Source organism: Hyla sarda, chromosome 5 (genome assembly GCF_029499605.1).
Source record: "Hyla sarda isolate aHylSar1 chromosome 5, aHylSar1.hap1, whole genome shotgun sequence".
Taxonomy (NCBI): Eukaryota; Metazoa; Chordata; class Amphibia; order Anura; family Hylidae; genus Hyla; species Hyla sarda.
In genome coordinates this window covers 308,841,162-308,855,768 of record NC_079193.1, presented here as the reverse complement: position 1 = coordinate 308,855,768, position 14,607 = coordinate 308,841,162, and the positions used below count along the sequence as shown (strand labels likewise).

At 47.2% G+C, this 14,607-nt stretch overlaps 1 protein-coding gene across 1 annotated transcript in view; it reads right to left on the bottom strand.

Annotated features, from left to right (window-relative positions):
• Positions 1–561: 561 nt before the first annotated feature.
• Positions 562–14,607, bottom strand: part of LY96 (lymphocyte antigen 96) — a 30,528-nt gene continuing 16,482 nt past the window's right edge. Inside the window, exons 6-8 of the mRNA XM_056523014.1 lie at positions 4,658–4,786; positions 2,191–2,246; positions 562–1,162 (exon numbers count right to left, since the gene is read on the bottom strand). Coding sequence (XP_056378989.1) covers positions 1,076–1,162; positions 2,191–2,246; positions 4,658–4,786 — 272 coding nt within the window. The 3' untranslated portion in view covers positions 562–1,075. The remainder of the gene's footprint in view (positions 1,163–2,190; positions 2,247–4,657; positions 4,787–14,607) is intronic.

The following is a 14,607-nucleotide window of genomic DNA, read 5'->3' as shown; positions in this document are numbered from 1 at the left end:
GCAAGCCCGGACAGCCGATGGCTGCCCGGGCTTGCTGGGAGTTGTAGTTTTGAAACCTCTGGAGGTCCGCAGGTTGAAGACCACTGAGGGCGAATGATGAGAAGAGGATGATGAAGGGGGGGTGTGGGGATGATGAAGGGGGGTGGGGATGATGAAGGGGGGGTGTGGGATGATTACAAGGGGATGATGAAGGGGGGATGTGTGGGATGATAAGGGGATGATGAAGGGGGGATGTGTGGGATGATAAGGGGATGATGAAGGGGGGATGTGCGGGATGATAAGGGGATGATGAAGGGGGGATGTGTGGGATGATGACAAGGGGATGATGAAGGGGGGATGTGTGGGATGATAAGGGGATGATGAAGGGGGGATGTGTGGGATGATGACAAGGGGATGATGATGAGGATGTTAATGACGGGTCTGGATGATGACAGGGGGGGATGAGGTATTTCCCACCCTAGGCTTATACTCGAGTCAATAACTTTTCCTGGGATTTTGGGTTGAAATTAGGGGTCTCGGCTTATACTCGGGTCGGCTTATACTCGAGTATATACGGTAGATTTTGCTCTGTTTTAGTCCCATGGACAAGTATTTTTTTTAATTAAATTTCCACACCCTTGTTCTAGACAACTATTTACAAAATAGGTTGAGATATGTATCGGGATTATTGTTTTGCTTTTGTATCTCTTATTTAATTTAGTGTAATTATTTATTTTCTCATTTTCACTATTATTGTGCACTTATGTGAAAATGTGAATGTTATTTTATTTATTAAATAAATTAAAAAAAACAGTAATATAAAAAAAGAGAAAGGCAAACAACAATCCCGGAATGTCTGGGTGGTCTAAATTTACAGAACAATCTTCAATCTTGAGGTGAAAAAAATCCCCTAATAACTGTGCAGATTTCTCCTGCCATGTGTGAATGAAATTAGTAAAACAGACAAATATCAAAATGTAAAGATCCCTCCCAGTCTTCAAACTTTTCACAGGTCAGTCTGGGAATCATTTAGAATCATCCCCTTGTATGTGTTGTATATTGAATTTCAGCTTCTTATCAGAACACTGCAGCTTTATCACTGCTTTATCACTGTTATGATGAAACATGCAAGCATTTCTTCTTTTTTACCCACAAGTAGATGAATATTTATAGTGTATAGGCCCTAGGAAAAACAAGAGGACAGAAAACATTGTTGCTTTAAACATTTTCAAAACAAAATGGTATATTATGTGACATATTACTTGTCAGGGTTCCCTACTGTACTGGTACCTCAGGGGTTGTACTAATGTGACATAACGCCCTAAAACTATTTTGGCAAACTCTGTAATAAAAATGGTGTTCATTCCATTCTGAATCCTGTTGTGTACCCAAACAGCCGCATGGTCACATATGGGGTACTGACATATTCAGGAAGAATGGCATAAAATTGTGGGGTGCATATACCCCTAAGTTTCTTATGAAACTTAGTAATTTTAAGTTAAATATTATGTTTTACAACCTAATGCTATAAACTCTACTCAAACATCTGTGAGGTCTGAATTGTCACTGCATCCCTTAAATACCTTTTTGTTTATGCTTACATGTGGGGTACTTCCCTCAGGGAAAACTGTGTGGTCATATGAAATCCATCTTCACTCACTGTGCTCAGCCGGGATGGCAGAAGTGACGTCTTTCTGGCTTCCTTCATGCTCAAGTCTAACACCCGATGTACCAGGTGCTGAACAGTGAAAGAAATATCTGATACTCAGTGACCCTAAGCATGGGGTTCAACTGGAGCACGCAGGAAGCTGAAAAGATGTCACCACTCAGAGAGCTGCCTTCCCCGCTTAGCACAGTGAGTGAAGATGGATTTCTTATGACAATGTAGCGATAGTGTGGAGAGGCATTTTAGGAGTTTACAGGACACTAAAGGGGGTAGGAAAGGTCAATTAAGTAAACTATAAAGTGGTTTTAAATCAGTGACACTAACTTAAAACATAAAAAAAAGTTTAAATGTCAGTTAGACTTTAGGCCAAAATTGGTTATTTCCTTAATTTTTCTAATTGTGGCCAAAAGGAAAGTGCAGCAGTTTTGCAAAACAACTATGAAACGATTTAAATTGTCCTGTGTCCACCATTTAAATTGTCTTGTGTTTTACAAAAATGTACCCAAAAAAATACAGTAAAAGAAGTAGCCATAACATCACAATACCGGTATTAACTGCAGCTTCCTAAACTTAAGATCATGGTGAAATAGGTTCAGTGTCTCTGTGGAGAAAAGAAAAATCAGTAGAAAGTGAAGAACACAAAACGTACAATCATAATAGTCACTGCAGATACTATAAATTTATCATCTACTGGATACAGTACTGTAAAACTGAGGCCTACAAGGCTTTTTCTGTGACATATGATACTCATATTGCCTTGTCTGTTCCCAAAATGGATGGAAAACATTGTTTAAATAAATGGACTCCATACATTACATATGGCCAACCCATCATCTACTGCCAGGACTGATAATTACTTTTTGAAGGTGGAAATAATGATATGGTGGCATTTACCATAAATGCAATGAGAAGATTTACTAAGAATGGAGTGTAGTTTTGTGTCTTTTTTTTCCACCCACAGGTATTTTAATTCTATTAAAATTTTTCTCTGTGTTTTGCTTTCCCCCCCCCCCCCAAATTTTTTTTAATTTTTATATAAATTTTTTCTAATTTGTTTGTTTCTTCAGAACTCAAATCCACCACATTTTATGTGTAAACCTCAGTGAATAGGTCAGGGACATGCCTATGCCCCTTTTGTCGGGAACATGCCCCTTTTATCAAGGTTACACTCCATTTTTTGGGGGGAGGGGGCGGGGGGTTGGGTGTTATGCACCTTTCACCGGGCAGCCACGTCCTTTTTTCAAGTTTTTCTTTTGAAAGTGGAATGCTTGTCAGGTTTTCAAGGTTTTTTTGTATTTTTTTCCCTGTGTTTTGCTTTTTCCTACATTTGTCTTTTTTAATTTTTTTTACAACAGTTCAAAATTGTTTGGTTTTTCAGAACTCAAATCCACTACATTTTATGTGGAAACCTCAATGAATAGGTCGGGGACATGCCTATGCCCCTTTTGTTAGAAGCATGCCCTTTTGTCGAGGTTACACCCCTTTTTTTTGGGGGGGGGGGTTGTTTGTTATGCACCTTACCCCGAGTGGCCACGTCCCTTTTTAAGGTTTTTTTGCCTGCAAATTTTGGCCCCAAAAAGAGAGAAAAACATTGGAAACACATGAATAAATATCCTCCTATATGTCTTAGGCTCTGTTCACTCTAGTGATGAGTTTTCTATTTAAAATGGAGCTATAATAGCTGTGCCAGACCAATTTTCAAAGGATGTTAATAAATCCTGGCAGACCTCAGTGATTTTATTGGGAGACCACCTCTCAGCTATGACGGATAGCATTCGCTGTCCTCTGATTGGAAGGTCGAGTTATCAGTTATAGTGGAGACGAAAGACTTAGAAAGTTCTCATTGCAGAGAGCCCTGGGCACCTAAGAAGAAGATCCAGCCCCTTGGGCACTTCAAACACCAGCTGCCAGAACCTTTAACATTGTCTATCTTGGACATACAAGCTGCATGACTGAGACTTTAGGTATGAATGGACTCTCAGGGGAGATAAGCCATAGCCCTAGGTGTCATAGGCATCTGTACAGAAATTTTGGAAGGAATAGCTGCCAGCTGGAGTGTTCAGCCAATAGCGGAAGGCCAGCTGTTAAGCCATACATGGTGTAAAGTGTGGATTACAGTGGTCCCTCAACATACGATGGTAATTCGTTCCAAACGACCCATCGTTTGTCGAATCCATCGTATGTTGAGGGATTCGTGCACTGTAAAAAGTGCATTAAATACTCACCTGTCCCCGCCGCTCCGGACCGCGTCCTCACCGCTCCCGATGCTATCCCAGGTGCTCCCAATGCTGTCCCGCTGCTCCGGCATCTTCTTCGGGTCCTTCAGCTTCTTCCACATCTTCTCCGGGGTCCAGGACTCGCTTTCTGGTAACGTTATTACGTTGCTGTGCCGGGACGGCGTGCGCAGCGACGTAATAACGACGCCGGAAAGCGAGGCCCGGACCCCGGAGAAGATGCAGAAGATGCCGGAGGATCGCAAAGTGGACCCGGAGCAGCAGGAATAGGTAAGTGAACCTGTTCGGGATGCTTAAACTGCTATTCGACAAACATTTTGCGCTGTCAGATAGCAGTTAATGGCCCCGACATATAAAAGCATCGTATGTCGATGCTGACATCGACATGCGATGGCCTCTGAGAGGCCATCATATGTTGATTTGATGATCATATGTCGGGGCCATCGCATGTCGGGGGGTTACTGTACTTTATGGGAAGAGTCTAAGGTGCCAGACAGGTGCCACTATCTTCAGCAGTGTTGCCCAACCAGGGTGCCTTCAGCTGTTGCAAAACTACAACTCCCAGCATGCCCGGACAGCCAAAGGCTGTCCGGGCATTCTGGGAGTTGTAGTTTTGCAACAGCTGGAGGAACCCTGGTTGGGAAACACTAGTCTACTAGACATAAATCTGTTCCTGACCATCAGTGTTGTCTGAACCACTCTGTTGCAATGTGAAATACAGTATTTACGCTCATGTAATGTGGAAGAAACTCAAGCAATGTCTCTGCTGCTAACTCACCTCCTTTTAGAGCGCCACAGAAATCATATTCATCATCCAGTCCAGTACACAACACGTATCTCCTATCTGAGACTGTGACGGGTCCCTTCCAAATTTGCACCTTAGCATATAAACGGTCAATGTTCTTTCCTGTATCATGTGAAGAAAAATATGGTTATTTGTTGGAAAATAAAATTGAATTCTAACTTTCTAATCAGAATGCATTTGCGAAGCAATTCTCTATCTTTATCGGTGTCAACGTCTATTTAAAGTGTACCTGTAAAGATGATCTCCCACCAGTTCTTCGGGAGAGTAGAGATGCAGGTCCACACTGGGCGGCACAGATGGCGAGGACCGAGGAGTACAATGCCCAGCGAGTTGGGTGCATGAGTCCTAATAATTAGAAATGGACCCACTGTGCCTCAGCAACTGTACTGCCCAAAGAGGACCTGCGTCTCTTAGTCTGAAGAATTGGTTGGAGATAAGCGTTACAGGTACACTTTAAGAAAATGGGACTGAGCTGCCTTTATAGATACATTTTTTTAAAGGGGTTATCCAGGAAAAAAATTTTTTATATATATCAATATCAACTGGCTCCAGAAAGTTAAACAGATTTGTAAATTACTTCCATAAAAAAATCTTAATCCTTTCAGTACTTATGAGCTTCTGAAGTTGAGTTGTTCTTTTCTAAGTGCTCTCTGATGACACGTGTCTCGGGAACTGCCGAGTTTAGAAGAAAATCCCCATAGCAAACCTCTTCTACTCTGTGCAGTTCCCGAGAAAAGCAGAGATGTCAGCAGAGAGCACTGTTGCCAGACAGAAAACAACAACTCAACTTCAGCAGCTGATAATTATTGAAAGGATTAAGATTTTTTAATAGTTTAACTTTCTGGAGCCAGTTGATATAGAAAAAAATAAGTTTTTCCCTAGAATACCCCTTTAAGGTTTTTTTTTTTTTTTTTTTTTAAATCATTGAAAAAAAATCTTGATTTATTCAGTACACACAATAGGTGGACAATGTCAGCAGAGAGGTGGCATTTAAAGGGGTTATGCTGACATTGCTGTTGTTAAGTGACTTAACCTTGCACAACCCTTTTAGGTGAGTGCCTATGTACCCATCCCTATACTACTAACTATATCTCGGATTCCACACCGGGAAGCGCTCTGTGCTTTTGGTTCTTTTTTTCAGACAATCCTTTTAAAGACAAATAGCAGCTGTACTGCACTGCTAGAAAGGCAGGATTAAGCCCTGTATGCATCTTCTTTCCCATTCCCTGGTCTATGAGGGAGTTGGCTGTACTCCGTCACATTGTTTACTGTGTACAGGGGTAAACTACTCACTGGGGGCTATATACTGAGGAATCTATGCATTGGGCCAACTATTCACTAGGCAAACTACAAACTGGTGGCTCCTACCTAATGGGGAACACTACATACTGGGAAGGACCTACTCACTTATTAGGAAGACCTACCTAACCCTTCTCCAACAAACTTACCTACCCCACTTTACACCAAGGGGCCATTTTTACTATAGATAGAGAAAGGTAAGGAGGATAATGGAAAAGTGAGAAGCTTGAGATGTGTGTCTGGCCGGTTCTGCTGAGATAAGTTGCGGCTGGAAAAAATCGTCCTGGTGTTCTAAGACGGAGATATATGGAAAATGGCTAACTCCCAAGATGTCATCTGTGACTGGATGTAACTGCACTGTAATCACTTAAAGGGGTACTCCTGTGGAAAACTTTTTTTTTTTTTAAATCAACTGGTGCCAGAAAGTTAAACAGATTTGTAAATCACTTCTATTAAAAAATCCTAATCCTTCCAGTACTTTTTAGGGGCGATATACTACAGAGGAAATGTTTTACTTTTTAGATTTCTCTGATGTCATGACCACAGTGCTCTCTGCTGACCTCTGCTGTCCATTTTAGGAACTGTCCAGAGCAGCATATGTTTGCTATGGGGATTTTCTCCTGCTCCGGACAGTTCCTAAAATGGACAGCAGAGGTCAGCAGAGAGCACTGTGGTCATGACATCAGAGAAATCTAAAAAGTAAAGCATTTCCTCTGCAGTATATAGTCCCTAAAAAGTACTGGAAGGATTAAGATTGTGTAATAGAAGTAATTTACAAATCTGTTTAACTTTCTGGCACCAGTTGATTTAAAAAAAAAAAAAAGTTTTCCACGGTAGTACCCCTTTAATACGGCATTCAGAAACTTTGTAGAGCTGTTTTCTAGCACTAGTCTTTTAGTAGCAGTCAGAAAATTGAGGAAAAAATAGGCAGCAATGCACTCACCTCTAAAAATTCACTTCTTCATATCACATCTATTCCATAATTGTTACGCCGAGCGCTCCGGGTCCCCGCTCCTCCCCGGAGCGCTCGCAACATCCTCGCTACGGCAGCGCCCCGGTCAGATCCACTGACCGGGTGCGCTGCGATACCGCCTCCAGCCGGGATGCGATTCGCGATGCGGGTGGCGCCCGCTCGCGATGCACACCCCGGCTTCCGTACCTGACTCGCTCTCCCTCGGTCCTGTCCCGGCGCACGCGGCCCCGCTCCCTAGGGCGCGCGCGCGCCGGGTCTCTGCGATTTAAAGGGCCACTGCGCCACTGATTGGCGCAGTGGTTCCAATTAGTGTCTTCACCTGTGCACTCCCTATGTATACCTCACTTCCCCTGCACTCCCTCGCCGGATCTTGTTGCCCTTGTGCCTAGTGAAAGCGTTCCCTTGTGTGTTCCTAGCCTGTGTTCCAGACCTCCTGCCGTTGCCCCTGACTACGATCCTTGCTGCCTGCCCCGACCTTCTGCTACGTCCGACCTTGCTTTTGTCTACTCCCTTGTACCGCGCCTATCTTCAGCAGTCAGAGAGGTTGAGCCGTTGCTAGTGGATACGACCTGGTTACTACCGCCGCAGCAAGACCATCCCGCTTTGCGGCGGGCTCTGGTGAACACCAGTAGTAACTTAGAACCGGTCCACTAGCACGGTCCACGCCAATCCCTCTCTGGCACAGAGGATCCACCTCCTGCCAGCCGGCATCGTGACAGTAGATCCGGCCATGGATCCCGCTGAAGTACCTCTGCCAGTTGTCGCCGACCTCACCACGGTGGTCGCCCAGCAGTCACAACAGATAGCGCAACAAGGCCACCAGCTGTCTCAACTGACCGTGATGCTACAGCAGATACTACCACAGCTTCAGCAATCATCTCCTCCGCCAGCTCCTGCACCTCCTCCGCAGCGAGTGGCCGCTTCAGGCCTACGACTATCCTTGCCGGATAAATTTGATGGGGACTCTAAGTTTTGCCGTGGCTTTCTTTCACAATGTTCCCTGCACTTGGAGATGATGTCGGACCAGTTTCCCACTGAAAGGTCTAAGGTGGCTTTCGTAGTCAGCCTTCTGTCTGGAAAAGCTCTGTCATGGGCCACACCGCTCTGGGACCGCAATGACCCCGTCACTGCCTCTGTACACTCCTTCTTCTCGGAAATTCGTAGTGTCTTTGAGGAACCTGCCCGAGCCTCTTCTGCTGAGACTGCCCTGCTGAACCTGGTCCAGGGTAATTCTTCCGTTGGCGAGTACGCCATACAATTCCGTACTCTTGCTTCTGAACTATCCTGGAATAATGAGGCCCTCTGCGCGACCTTTAAAAAAGGCCTATCCAGCAACATTAAAGATGTTCTGGCCGCACGAGAAATTCCTGCTAATCTACATGAACTCATTCATCTTGCCACTCGCATTGACATGCGTTTTTCCGAAAGGCGTCAGGAGCTCCGCCAGGATATGGACTTTGTTCGCACGAGGCGTTTTTTCTCCCCGGCTCCTCTCTCCTCTGGTCCTCTGCAATCCGTTCCTGTGCCTCCCGCCGTGGAGGCTATGCAAGTTGACCGGCCTCGCCTGACACCTCAAGAGAGGACACGACGCCGCATGGAGAATCTCTGCCTGTACTGTGCCGGTACCGAACACTTCCTGAAGGATTGTCCTATCCGTCCTCCCCGCATGGAAAGACGCACGCTGACTCCGCACAAAGGTGAGACAGTCCTTGATGTCAACTCTGCTTCTCCACGTCTTACTGTGCCTGTGCGGATATCTGCATCCACCTTCTCCTTCTCTACTATGGCCTTCTTGGATTCCGGATCTGCAGGAAACTTTATCTTGGCCTCTCTCATCAACAGGTTCAACATCCCGGTAACCAGTCTCGCCAGACCCCTCTACATCAATTGTGTTAACAATGAAAGATTGGACTGTACCATACGTTACCGCACGGAGTCCCTCCTAATGTGCATCGGACCTCATCATGAAAAAATTGAGTTTTTGGTCCTCCCCAATTGCACTTCCGAAATTCTCCTTGGACTACCGTGGCTTCAACGCCATTCCCCAACCCTGGATTGGTCCACAGGGGAGATCAAGAGCTGGGGTACCTCTTGTTTCAAGGACTGCCTTAAACCGGTTCTCAGTACTCCCTGCCGTGACCCTGTGGTTCCCCCTGTAACCGGTCTCCCTAAGGCCTATATGGACTATGCTGACGTATTTTGCAAGAAACAAGCTGAGACTCTACCTCCTCACAGGCCTTATGACTGTCCTATTGACCTCCTCCCGGGCACTACTCCACCCCGGGGCAGAATTTATCCTCTGTCCGCCCCAGAGACTCTTGCTATGTCTGAGTACATCCAGGAAAATTTAAAAAAGGGGTTTATCCGCAAATCCTCCTCTCCTGCCGGAGCTGGATTTTTCTTTGTGTCCAAAAAAGATGGCTCCCTACGTCCTTGCATTGACAACCGCGGACTTAATAAAATCACGGTAAAGAACCGCTACCCTCTACCTCTTATCTCTGAATTCTTTGATCGCCTCCAAGGTGCTCACATCTTTACCAAACTGGACTTAAGAGGTGCTTATAATCTCATCCGCATCAGGGAGGGGGACGAATGGAAAACGGCATTTAACACTAGAGATGGACACTTTGAGTATCTGGTCATGCCCTTTGGCCTGTGCAACGCCCCTGCCGTCTTCCAAGACTTTGTTAATGAAATTTTTCGTGATCTCTTATATTCCTGTGTTGTTGTGTATCTGGACGATATTCTGATTTTTTCTGCCAACCTAGAAGAACACCGCCAGCATGTCCGCATGGTTCTTCAGAGACTTCGAGACAATCAACTTTATGCCAAAATGGAGAAATGTCTGTTTGAATGTCAATCTCTTCCTTTCCTAGGATACTTGGTCTCTGGCCAGGGACTACAAATGGACCCAGACAAACTCTCTGCCATCTTAGATTGGCCACGCCCCTCCGGACTCCGTGCTATCCAACGTTTTTTGGGGTTCGCCAATTATTACAGACAATTTATTCCACATTTTTCCACCATTGTGGCTCCTATCGTGGCTTTAACCAAGAAGAACGCTGTCACGATGCCGGCTGGCAGGTAGTGGACCCTCTGTGCCAGAGAGGGATTGGCGTGGACCGTGCTAGTGGACCGGTTCTAAGCCACTACTGGTTTTCACCAGAGCCCGCCGCAAAGCGGGATGGTCTTGCTGCGGCGGTAGTGACCAGGTCGTATCCACTAGCAACGGCTCACCTCTCTGGCTGCTGAAGATAGGCGCGGTACAAGGGAGTAGGCAGAAGCAAGGTCGGACGTAGCAGAAGGTCGGGGCAGGCAGCAAGGATCGTAGTCAGGGGCAACGGCAGAAGGTCTGGAAACACAAGCAAGGAACACACAAGGAACGCTTTCACTGGCACTAAGGCAACAAGATCCGGCAAGGGAGTGCAAGGGAAGTGAGGTAATATAGGGAAGTGCACAGGTGAAAACCCTAATTGGAACCACTGCGCCAATCAGCGGCGCAGTGGCCCTTTAAATCGCAGAGACCCGGCGCGCGCGCGCCCTAGGGAGCGGGGCCGCGCGCGCCGGGACAGAACAGACGGGGAGCGAGTCAGGTAGGGGAGCCGGGGTGCGCATCGCGAGCGGGCGCTACCCGCATCGCGAATCGCATCCCGGCTGGCAGCAGGATCGCAGCGCCCCGGGTCAGAGGACGTGACCGGAGCGCTGCAGCGGAGGGAGTGAAGCGAGCGCTCCGGGGAGGAGCGGGGACCCGGAGCGCTCGGCGTAACAGTACCCCCCCCCTTGGGTCTCCCCCTCTTCTTGGAGCCTGAGAACCTGAGGAGCAGACCCTTGTCAAGGATGTTGTCCTCAGGTTCCCAGGATCTCTCTTCAGGACCACAACCCTCCCAGTCCACCAAAAAAAAATTTTTCCCTCTGACCTTTTTGGCAGCCAAAATTTCCTTGACCGAGAAGACGTCCGAGGAGCCGGAAACAGGAGTGGGAGGAACAGATTTGGGAGAAAAACGGTTGAGGATGAGTGGTTTGAGAAGAGAGACGTGAAAGGCATTAGGGATACGAAGAGAAGGAGGAAGAAGAAGTTTATAAGAGACAGGATTAATTTGACACAAAATTTTGAAAGGACCAAGATAGCGTGGTCCCAACTTGTAGCTAGGGACACGGAAGCGGACATATTTAGCGGAGAGCCATACCTTGTCTCCAGGGGAAAAAACGGGGGGAGCTCTTCTTTTCTTATCCGCGAACCTCTTCATGCGTGAAGAAGCCTGTAAGAGAGAATTTTGGGTCTCTCTCCATATAATGGAAAGGTCACGAGAAATTTCATCCACAGCGGGCAGACCAGAGGGCAAGGGGGTAGGGAGGGGGGGAAGAGGGTGACGGCCGTACACCACGAAAAATGGGGATTTGGAGGAAGATTCAGAGACCCTGAAGTTATACGAAAATTCGGCCCATGGAAGGAGATCTGCCCAGTCATCCTGGCGGGAGGAAACAAAATGTCGCAAATAATCACCCAGGATCTGGTTAATTCTTTCTACTTGTCCATTGGACTGGGGATGATATGCAGAGGAAAAATTTAATTTAATCTTGAGTTGTTTACAGAGAGCCCTCCAGAATTTAGACACGAATTGGACCCCTCTATCCGAGACAATCTGCGTAGGCAACCCGTGAAGACGAAAAATGTGTACAAAAAATTGTTTAGCCAACTGAGGCGCAGAAGGAAGACCAGGAAGAGGGATGAAATGTGCCATTTTGGAGAATCGATCAACGACCACCCAAATAACGGTGTTGCCACGGGAAGGGGGTAAATCAGTAATAAAATCCATACCAATCAGAGACCAAGGCTGTTCGGGGACAGGCAGAGGATGAAGAAAACCAGCGGGCTTCTGGCGAGGAGTCTTATCCCGGGCACAGATAGTGCAGGCTCGCACAAAGTCCCCAACATCCGTCTCCAGAGTCGGCCACCAATAGAAGCGGGAGATGAGTTGCACAGATTTCTTGATGCCCGCATGACCTGCGAGATGGGAGGAGTGACCCCATTTGAGGATTCCGAGGCGTTGGCGTGGAGAAACAAAGGTCTTTCCTGGAGGAGTCTGCCTGATGGAGGCAGGAGAAGTGGAGATCAGGCAGTCAGGTGGAATGATGTGTTGCGGAGGGAGATCAACTTCTGAGGCATCCGAGGAACGAGAGAGAGCATCGGCCCTAATGTTCTTATCGGCAGGACGAAAGTGAATCTCAAAATTAAATCGGGCAAAGAACAGAGACCACCGGGCCTGGCGAGGATTCAGCCGTTGGGCCGACTGGAGGTAGGAGAGGTTCTTGTGGTCGGTGTAGATAATAACAGGAAATCTTGATCCCTCCAGCAGATGCCTCCATTCCTCAAGTGCTAATTTAATGGCTAGAAGCTCTCGATCCCCGATGGAGTAGTTCCTCTCCGCTGGAGAGAAGGTCCTAGAGAAAAAACCACAAGTGACAGCATGCCCGGAAGGATTTTTTTGTAGAAGAACAGCTCCAGCTCCTACTGAGGAGGCATCAACCTCCAATAGGAAGGGTTTGGAAGGGTCAGGTCTGGAGAGCACGGGAGCCGAAGAAAAGGCAGACTTGAGTCGTTTAAAGGAGTCTTCTGCTTGAGGAGGCCAGGACTTGGGATCAGCATTTTTCTTGGTTAAAGCCACGATAGGAGCCACAATGGTAGAAAAATGTGGAATAAATTGCCTGTAATAATTGGCGAACCCCAAAAAGCGTTGGATAGCACGGAGTCCGGAGGGGCGTGGCCAATTTAAGACGGCAGAGAGTTTGTCTGGATCCATCTGTAGTCCCTGGCCAGAGACCAAATATCCTAGAAAAGGAAGAGATTGGCATTCAAACAGACATTTCTCAATTTTGGCATAGAGTTGGTTGTCACGAAGTCTCTGAAGAACCATACGGACATGCTGGCGGTGTTCTTCTAGATTGGCAGAAAAAATTAGGATATCGTCCAGATATACCACAACACAGGAGTATAACAGATCACGAAAAATTTCATTGACAAAGTCTTGGAAGACGGCAGGGGCATTGCACAGTCCAAAGGGCATGACCAGATACTCAAAGTGTCCATCTCTGGTGTTAAATGCCGTTTTCCACTCGTCCCCCTCTCTGATGCGGATGAGGTTATAGGCGCCTCTTAAGTCCAATTTAGTGAAGATGTGGGCACCTTGGAGGCGATCAAAGAGTTCAGAGATGAGGGGTAAGGGGTAGCGGTTCTTAACCGTGATTTTATTAAGACCGCGGTAGTCAATGCAAGGACGTAGGGAGCCATCTTTTTTGGACACAAAGAAAAATCCGGCTCCGGCAGGAGAGGAGGATTTACGGATAAAGCCCTTTTTTAGATTCTCCTGGACGTATTCGGACATGGCAAGAGTCTCTGGGGCAGAGAGAGGATAAATTCTGCCCCGGGGTGGAGTAGTACCCGGGAGGAGGTCGATAGGGCAATCATAAGGCCTGTGAGGAGGTAGAGTCTCAGCTTGTTTTTTGCAGAAAACATCCGCGAAGTCCATATAGGCCTTAGGGAGACCGGTTACTGGAGGAACCACAGAGTTACGGCAAGGGTTACTGGGAACCGGTTTTAGACAGTTCTTGGAACAAGAGGACCCCCAACTCTTGATCTCCCCAGTGGACCAATCCAGGGTTGGGGAATGAAGTTGAAGCCAGGGAAGTCCAAGGAGAATCTCCGAGGTGCAATTGGGGAGGACCAAAAGTTCAATCCTCTCATGATGAGATCCGATGCTCATAAGAAGGGGCTCCGTGCGGAAACGTATGGTACAGTCCAATCTTTCATTATTTACACAATTGATGTAGAGGGGTCTGGCGAGACTGGTCACTGGGATGTTGAACCTGTTGACGAGAGAGGCCAAAATAAAATTTCCTGCAGATCCAGAGTCCAAGAAGGCCACTGTAGAGAAGGAGAAGGCAGAGGCAGACATCCGCACAGGCACAGTAAGACGTGGAGAAGCAGAGTAGACATCAAGGACTGTCTCACCTTTGTGCGGAGTCAGCGTACGTCTTTCCAGGCGGGGAGGACGGATAGGACAATCCCTCAGGAAGTGTTCGGTACTAGCACAGTACAGGCAGAGGTTCTCCATACGGCGTCGTGTCCTCTCTTGAGGTGTCAGGCGAGACCGGTCGACCTGCATAGCCTCCACGGCGGGAGGCACAGGAACAGATTGCAGGGGACCAGAGGAGAGAGGAGCCGAGGAGACGAAACGCCTCGTGCGAACAGAGTCCATATCTTGGCGGAGTTCCTGACGCCTTTCAGAAAAACGCATGTCAATGCGAGTGGCTAGGTGAATAAGTTCATGTAGATTAGCAGGAATTTCTCGTGCGGCCAGAACATCTTTAATGTTGCTGGATAGGCCTTTTTTGAAGGTCGCGCAGAGGGCCTCATTATTCCAGGACAATTCTGAAGCAAGTGTACGGAATTGTACGGCATACTCGCCAACGGAAGAATTACCCTGGACCAGGTTCAACAGGGCAGTCTCAGCAGAAGAGGCTCGGGCAGGTTCCTCAAAGACACTTCGGATTTCCGAGAAGAAGGAGTGTACAGAGGCAGTGACGGGGTCATTGCGGTCCCAGAGCGGTGTGGCCCATGACAGGGCTTTTCCGGACAGAAGACTGACTACGA